Raw genomic sequence first — 9146 nt, forward strand, 5'->3', positions numbered from 1 at the left:
GGCACGTACGTGCCCGCATATAGGCACGTACAACAGCTCCATGAAATCTTCCGCAACAGCACGGATGTGCCCCCTTCCAAAGTTGAGGCAGTAGCTTCACAAACTTTTTCATCAACCCGTGCCTGCAGTCCATGCCCGCACAAAGGCATGGACGCCTTACTCGGGCACGGACGTGCCTCCATCGAGCACGGACATGCTTGGCTTTTTTCTTCTTTTCTGAGCTTCTTTACTTCCTCTACTAAGCATGTCCATGCCTTATCCAACATGGAGGTGCTTGACTTGAATACTGCTCCAAATGAAAACATTATAAAATATCCAAATTAGCTATGTTAATCCTAGCCATAAAAGCACAAAATCATTGCAACTAAACCTTATCATGCCAATATGAACCAAAATCAACTAAACTAGACTCAAAAACTAAATAAAAAGACTTTAAAAATACGCATAATACATGATATATCAATTAATTTATTGCCCGTGTAATTAAAGGGAAAGGAGAAGAGAGAACCTGTTATTCTAGTATTTGAGAGCCAAAACCCAACTTCCCCTTGGCCTCCTACCACCAGCACCCTTCCCAAACTGACCATTGTCCCTACCACAAAAGCACCACTCTACCCTGTGGTCATAACCACACCACTTTCATTGGCCTACATTAACCCCCAACACACCCCCACTCCATAATGAACCTTGCCATTCCCACTACCATCGGACTCACTTAGACCCTTACTCATAACCATCGCCACCAGCTTTTAGAAATCAGCTAATAGGAAATAAATTATTCAACAAGTAACAACAAACAAAAATAAACAAACCTAGATCTGAAATTTACAGTAATAGCAAACTCTGCCACTGGATACCTAAGGTGCTTCACCTAGGTTGCTTGGGTCTCTACCGGCGTTGTGGGTTGCTTGGATTTTCAACGGATGAAATTTTCATGACCTTTTGATGAATGGAAAAATTGAAGGGGTTTAATGGTGGAAAATTGAAGGATAGCCCTACATAGGCAATGCCTTTTAAGTTTAATCTTAGGAGCAATGATGCTAAAGATTAAAAACTAATTGGGAACTTGATAAAGTTTGTTCAAGCAAAAGCTGAACAATCTACTTTTATTTTATACATGTCCCGGTTTAATTGTTGACACATGACTAATATATAGGAAATATAAAACTAACTTGCTTGCCTTGCCAACAAACTAAATAAGAAAGCCTTAATAATAATAATTAATGAATCTTGATGGCCCACTAACTAACCATATGAAGTATAACTTTGAAAGCCCAACATCCCATAACTAATACTTATACAAGATAAAAAATAAATAAAAATAATACTTACATGTAAAACCTTGGCCCCACTTTAAAAGTAAGGCAAAACCAAGAGAATACATAAATAAAGTAATAAAGATCGATACTTATAAGAATAGGTCTTGATTCACTTCATTGTGTGTGCATGAGAGAAAGAGAGGAGTGAGAAAATTTATGTTACATGGACTTGGGAACGGGTGTCGAACACGGATACATGTCCAAGTTTCTGATCCGACAAGTTCCAAAATTTTAGGACCCGTAGACTTTGTCTAATATGTAGACACGGGTACGGGGACACTTCAATACGTTACTTAAATTTATGTAAATAATTTATACATTAAAAAAGCTTTAAAATTTTCATTACGTCCACCCTTATGTTTTTATTTTAATTCTTTCCTTGGTAAATTCTCCCAATATTACAGTCTTCTTCTCCCCATCTTCTCTATAGTAATGGTGGTCTTTGAACAAGATGTGTTTTTCTTTCAAGTTTCTCTTTTTTCCTCTCCACTTCTAATGGAAATGTCCGAGTGCACAATAAAGGGTTGGGCACGTGTCTTGTGTATTCACAGACACTTAGCAATTTTAGCTGTGTCAGTTGTGGTTTGATGTTCAATTTTGGAGATAGCTTTGGTGGTGTTTAGGTTTCTTTGTGAAAGTCCCATGGGAGGAGAGAGAATGAAACAGGTGTTGGCCTGGTGGGTTAAAGATGAAATAATGGGCGATGGTGTTTTTGGTAATTAAAATTAAAATGGTTGGAGGTTGAAGATGTAGAAATCAGCTAGGTTGCACAGAAACAGATACGGGTAGAAAAACGAGTACGGATACGGGGATGAAAAATGGCAATTACAGCTACTTTACCTTTCACCAATTGAAATGTTAGATAATTTAATAATTTAGTTTAAACAAAAAAAAAAAAAAAAAAAAAAAAAAAAAAAAAAAAAACCATATTCTTCCTCATTAAGGTTTCAGTAATGGCTGCTTGGAGATCGCCGACCACTAGTGCCCTCTGCAAGTGGTCGCCTCCAAGGAATTGTGGGTCGCAATATTGTAGGTGGCTTCTTCAATTTTTAGGGATTTCAAGAAATCAAAATCAGGTAAGTAAAATTGGGGTGTTTTTAAAAAAAAAAGTGGGTTGGACTTCTATTGGGGACGTCGGAAATGGATGTGATCCGTCCCCGAAACGTTTATGAAGGTGCTCCAAGCCATCACCAAATTTTCTTCCCGTACCACTTTTCAAGGGTACGCCTTGGGGACGTATCCAGGACGTACCCGTACTGTGCCCGTCCCCGGTACGGAAACGGCAGGAGGTTGGTGTACCCGTGCATCATAGGAAATCAGTGGTTGTGGATTGATAAGATAAGTCAGTAGGTTTGTTTGATAAGTTGGGTAATTCAATGCGTGTGGTTATATATATTGATTGAAGTGGTAACTTGATGTTTAGTTAGATGGCAATGGGTATTTATAGCAGGGTAATCTTGGTTATCTACGGCTATTAAATGAGGTAATTTTAGATGTATTGCATGACTTGCATCTGCTTCCAAACTTTACTTGTAGGACAGTTTCATTTTGTAAAACAGAAGATGTATTATGTGTGCTCCTGCAAACGTTTGATTGAATGGAATTGTGATTTCAATGTTTTCACAACCATTGTCATTTAGCAGAGAAAATTAATGAGAAATCTGTAACAATCTCATTTCATCTCAATTCTGCGTGGTTAGGTGAAAAAGAGAAATTCGGAAGAAAGCTCTACTCAGTGGACCACTGGTATTGCAGAAATACAGCTTCCTATCGAGTATGTTAACTCTATTCTCCAAATACCTTGTCCATCTGGAAAACATCATCTTATGTGTGATTCATTTTCTAATTGCAGGTTTAAGTTGAAAAATATTGAGGAAACTGAAGCAGCCAAAAAGCTTCTGCATGAAAAGAGATATACAGGTCAGATCAAGAAAGAACCAACCAATTCTTTGAATCACAATGCTGATTATTTCCAGCGTGGGAAAGATTATGCTGAAAAACTTAGGAGAGGTTTGTCACCACCACTTCTGTTATTGATAATCTGTCAGTGGTTTATTTTCTTGTTTCTTGGATTTAAGGTTTTCACACTGTAGAGTTAATTCAGTGGGTTTTTTTTCCCTGTAACTCTGTTGAAAAGTAATAGAGCTTTTTTAAAAACAATAAATTTTTTCGCCTTGGTTGAGACAGGAGCCAAAAGCCCTTTCCTTGAAATGTTCTAGTATAATTGCTGTCAGTATTTAGTTTGAAAGAACTTTTCTAAGCTAAACTGGCTGGATTTTTTGCAGATCATCCAGAGCTGTACAAGGATAGAGGAACAGAGGATAGTGGAGCGGGTTCAAGGCCCAGTGACAGTGGTGCAGAACCAGCTGGGAGAAGGCTTGCAGCAACAGATGAGCTTATGCTTGAACGCTTCAGGAAACGAGAACGACAACGTGGAATGAGAAGATGAGATTAGCTAGCACGGCCAAATTCGTTGATTTAGTAGATCAGCGAGTGTTGTGTAACTTGTAGTGTAAGGATCATCTCAAGTTTTCTTTGATCTTCTTTTTGGGCCAATTATTTGTAACATATGAGATATGACCTTTTTGCTAGTTTGTAATTTTTATTGCCATTTCAAGCTTATGAAATCATGATAGACAATAAGAAACCACACTTATAATTATCTGCTAACAATATCAACGACTAATATCTCCCTTTGCAAATAAGAGCCATATAAACATTGCTTTAGAATACTCCAACCTTTTGTTGATTGTCTGAAAATAATCCAATCTTTAGATTATTCCAGAATAATCCGATCTTAAAGGGGTATTATCTCATAACAAACATTAATAACCGATTACCTAGAATCCTAGATTATTGTTCTTTTTTTTTTTTTTCTTTTTAAGTTGAAACAATTTCTTATTTTTATTCCCTAAAATAAAACCCATCACTACCAACACCACCCCCATTACCTTCCCATGCCATCATCAAGCATCACCGTTGCCACCTTACTAAACTAACCACTTCACCACCCTTCCTACCGCCCATAGCACCCTCCAAACACCAAAGCCACATTCCAACCACCACCATAACCAATATCTGAGCCGCATCCATTGAAGTGTACTGTGAGGTTTTGATAACAACCTACACCTTTTTGTCCACTCCATCACAAAAACCACCTCCACTTAACCCTTTTGACCACCACCAACACCATTTGACCATTCCATCAAAAAAAAAAAAAATTAATTCTCTTTTCAAGGATATGAAATAGCGCGATTAACCTTGAACCTAGCCCCTCTCTCTCTCTCTCTCTCTCTCTCTCTCTCTCTCTCTCTCTCTCTCTCTCTCTCTCTCTCTCTCTCTCTCTCTCTCTCTTCATAATTTCTTTTTCCTCCATTAATATTTCTCAAAGTTCCTTGAAATTAAGCAACAAAAAATATATTATAGAAATCTAGTAAAAGATGATAAAGAAACCGTTATCATGGATAAGTTATCCAGTGAAAATAGGCTTTTTGGTGGAGCTGTAGAGGATGAGATATGGGATTTAGACGGACATGGAGGAAAGAGATGATTTTCTGGTGGAGATCAAGGAACGGAAGAGTAAAAGGAGAAGGTAATATTGTACTATCAGTTTACCATTGGAGGGGAGGAGAGAGAAAATAAGGGAGGTTTTTTTGTTTAAAAAAAAATATTAACTAGTAAATTCAAAAGGATAAAAGTAAAAATATAATTAAAATTAAAATAAATAAAAAAATTAAACCAATAAGAAAGTGACGCATGGATTGGCAACCGATTAAAATGTGTTGGTGACATGCTGAGGTTGCTACGAGCTGAGTAAATGGGTATCAAGGGTTAGGTTATTCAAGAATAATCGAAATGTTAGATAAGCAAACGGGTATTATTAAGCCTGAAGTTCCTTCAAGGTAGACTTATCTTTCTTAGCAAAATTTTAAAATGAGCCCTTATTTTCTTCCTTGTTTCTTGAAATCTTTGTGGTCGCGGAACTAGTAGTTAGAGACAATGTCTCCTTAGTTGAATTTTTTGAGGACTTGTTACTTTATATCACTCTTTTTCTTTCACTTCCCCAATCTAAAGATATCCCTTTATTCTTTTTGATATAATTGATTGAAATATTTAAAATTTATACCCTATAGGATATAACGAACATAAATCTCAATTTATCCCGTTAATCGTTTCTCAACGATAGAGATTTCAATCATGCATTATTTACACTCCAAATTTGGAGCATGCTAATGTTGATGTAATCAATGACATGCTATTTTGTCCATTCACCCCTACCACCTAAGGTAGCTAGCAAATTTGCATCCAACTAGCCCTACAAACCAACACAAGTTCTTTAGGTGCATTTAGTCCTTACTCTTATGCATCGCAGGAAACTTCCTAGAACGTCACTCATGACCTCCCTTGCTAGGCGATTGACCTCAGTATGTGGTCGTAAGGTTACTCTGATATACCATTTGTAACACCCCAACCACCTAGGGTAGTAGGGTAGCTACCAAGTGCTCGTCAAGGATTGACATTATCCCTACAAAACCAACAAAAGTTCTTCCGGTGCATTTTGTCCTCACTCATGCACACCATGACAACTTTGTAGGTCACTCATCCTAAGATTACTACCAACCAAGCACGTGTAATTATGGAATAATATCTTAGCATTTGGGCTCTTTAAATGAAATATGCATCTTGTTGGTGTAAGTTGTACACCAAATCCGGTTTCAAAAGCAAAGATGAGGCATCACACTAGGTGATTTAAGTTAGCTTAGTCATGCTAACCATCCACAAGCTTAGTGCTAAAGAACTGACTCAAAATTTCCATTTCCCATTTGATGCAAACTGTGAATGGATATAAATTGGCATACCAATAATAAGCGGTTTCCTTGAGAGAGCAATCATTGTTTAACAACCAATTCACATGTGTTACCATCGTTATTGAAAATCTCTATAAAATGAGCAACATCATGTTTTATTTTACCTTAACTATTAAACAATTGAAATTAGTTGGTATTCGAATGGCGTTCTCAAATCATCAATTCTCTTAAGGTAAGACATATAACATCGATTATCATGTGTATATCCTTTTCCAAGCCGAATCTTGAATGTCTCGGCTATTAAAGCATGAGCTTGTTGACCATTTATTAAAACATGAGAATTATTTGGCTTACCTCCCTTCAAGCTAATTCGATCCTTCAAAATATTGTCATCACTTTCAATTTAAAAATGGTTCAACAATGTGTTGCGTGCTTGCTAAAATTCTTTGCAACTTTTTTGTACTTCCTTCGTTGCTCAAATATTGCAACAATTAACTTTATAAAAAAAATTAATAGATTAATTACCATATTTGCATATGATTTCTTTCTACCTCTCTTCTCACCACACGAGTCTCAACATTTACTTTTCTCAATTCCTTTTCTCATCTTGAATTCCTTGTTTAGCATTGAATATGCATATCTTCATGTGCATATGTCAATTTTGAAATGAAAGATAATTTTCTCGAAGCTTAAGATAATATGCACATTCTATTAACATAAAATGCACGTGATTAATGAAAACGATGCACATTTAGTTTAAAAATATGCACAAAAGTGATTCGTTTCTATTTCATTATGACCATTGTTTAAACATGAATGGTTATGTCCTTCTCATGTTAAGCATCCTTCTGATTTTGACACAATTTACATTAATCACCCTTATTTGAAGTTGAGGTTAACTTGCAAGATTTTGACTTAGACACCATTTTGTGGGTTTGACACATTGTAGATGCATATGTTTAATCCGGTTCGAGTTAAACCGAGCCAAAGTATAAAATCTCTTGCCAAACCCACAAAATATATAGTGTCAAGTCAAATCTGGCTTTTCTTGCATTGTCATATTTTGAAAACTAAAAAATACTCGTATATTTTTACAGCTGTCCAAACTACTACTCCCTCCGCTAAACATTCAAAGTAAGGACCTGTTCACATTTACTTAATTTCAGTTTAGTTCAGTTCAACTCCAATCAATTCAATTCAGCTCCGTTAGCTCCAATCAGTTCAGTTCAGTTCAGCTCCTAATTTCTCTCTCTCATAAAATACTCAGTTCAGTTCAGCTCCAATCAGTTCATTTCAATTCAGTTCAGCTCCAATCAGTTCAGTTTAGTTCAATTCAGCTCAGTTCTATAAATGTGAACAAGCCCTTATTCATCGATATACATGACAAGCCAAAAGTGCATCAATCATTATTGCATATACGCCTTCACTACTAACAAGAGTTGACTCAGATGGTAAGCAACTTTGTGTAGCTTAAGGGAGGCTTCAAGTTCCAGCCTATCGGAGAACTGGATGGGTGTCTTAAAATACTTTTACGCCTTCACCTTCTACGTGGAGTATTAACGATGTCAATTACTATGAAACGGACGATTAAAAAGAAACGAAAAAGTTGCTTTTAAAGGGTTGAAAAAAGAGAAATGAAATTAATTAAAAAAAGAAAGGTACCCCGCCTAAACCCCAAAAAGATTTCGTGTCACTATCGTGTGAGCCCTTAACATCTCCCCACCACCACCAGCACCATTCTACCATTCTCTCCTTCTCTCTCCTATATCTTCCTCAACCTCCACTTTCTCTCTCCTCCTCCATTGTCGTTTTAGAGAGAGAAAGCTTCATCTCCACTTTTTACTCGTACCAGAGAACAATCATCAACTTGCTCATTTCTCAGATCTGCTCTTTTCAATGGCGTCTACTAAAGAACGTGAGAACTTTGTCTAATACATCGCCAAGCTTGCTGAGCAAGCTGAACGCTACGATGGTGATGATTTCTTCCTATTTTTTTTTTTTAATTTTTTTTTCTGGAATTGTGTTGTAAAATGAAATCTAATTTTTGTAATTTTTTTTGTAGTTTACTGTACTTTGACTTTTATTGTGAATTTGAAAAATTTAGGGATTCTTGATCTACTTGTTGTTTGAATCAATACTGTTGATTTTCCGATTTTTCGGTATTAATTTGGTGGATTTTGCGTTAGATTGAGCAGAATTTGAATTTAGATTGATTAATTGGAGTTAATTTCAATTTTTGAGGTGATGGAATTTGATGAATTGTGGGTTAATGAATTGTTGCAGAAATGGTGGAAGCGATGAAGAATCTTGCGAAGCTTGATGTTGAGTTGACTGTAGAAGACAGGAATTTACTTTCAGTAGGATATAAGAATGTTGTTGGAGCACGGAGAGCTTCGTGGCGGATACTGTCGTCCATCGAGCAGAAGGTAGAGGGCAAAGGGAATGAACAGAATGTGAAGAGAATCAAGGAATATAGGCAGAAGGTGGAATTAGAACTTACAAACATTTGTAGTGATATTATGACTGTTATCAATGAGCATCTCATTCCTTCCGCAACTGCTGGCGAATCGACCGTCTTTTATTATAAGATGTGAGGGTCTTTTTTGGGTTTTATGTTGATGGAGGATCTTTTTTATGTATAATGTATGAATGTGTGTTTATGAATTTTGATGATTAATGGCGTGTTTTCGATGGTTTAATGTTATTGCAGGAAAGGTGATTACTATAGGTATCTGACAGGGTAAAGTCGTATCCCCTAATCAAAAGTAAATACCTAAATCCTCTAACTAAAGTAGATAGGGAAGTAGGGTCGATCTCCAAAGGGAAACAAGTCTTTTTACTCCTAATTAATTATTATAATCTAAATTATCTAAGTAACCAATATTTATGTTTGAGTATGAAACTAAACTACAAAGAATAGGAATAGGGAGAAAACAATATATAAAAGGATCTAGGGCATAGGTTCACCAATAAATAATACTCCAGGGTAAAACATAGTAATCAATCATTGACATTGCAT

The 9146-nt window shown here is 36.3% G+C and overlaps 1 protein-coding gene and 1 pseudogene across 2 annotated transcripts; both read left to right on the top strand.

Moving 5' to 3' along the window:
* Positions 1-2272: 2272 nt before the first annotated feature.
* On the top strand, positions 2273-4275 carry LOC145557706 (protein COP1 SUPPRESSOR 2-like). Its single transcript, XM_081618880.1, has 4 exons — positions 2273-2395; positions 3020-3093; positions 3172-3329; positions 3605-4275. Exons 1-4 carry the CDS (start codon positions 2273-2275, stop codon positions 3766-3768), a joined length of 519 nt encoding a protein of 172 aa, XP_081475006.1. The 3' UTR covers positions 3769-4275.
* A 3458-nt stretch (positions 4276-7733) lies between these two features.
* Positions 7734-8871, top strand: LOC145557707 (14-3-3 protein 9-like; annotated as a pseudogene). Its single transcript, XR_014092314.1, has 3 exons — positions 7734-8099; positions 8411-8717; positions 8838-8871. The product of XR_014092314.1 is annotated as a 14-3-3 protein 9-like (transcript).
* Positions 8872-9146: the final 275 nt, after the last annotated feature.

The sequence above is a fragment of the Chenopodium album genome, chromosome 9 (assembly GCF_948465745.1).
Source record: "Chenopodium album chromosome 9, dcCheAlbu1.1, whole genome shotgun sequence".
Taxonomy (NCBI): domain Eukaryota; kingdom Viridiplantae; phylum Streptophyta; class Magnoliopsida; order Caryophyllales; family Amaranthaceae; genus Chenopodium; species Chenopodium album.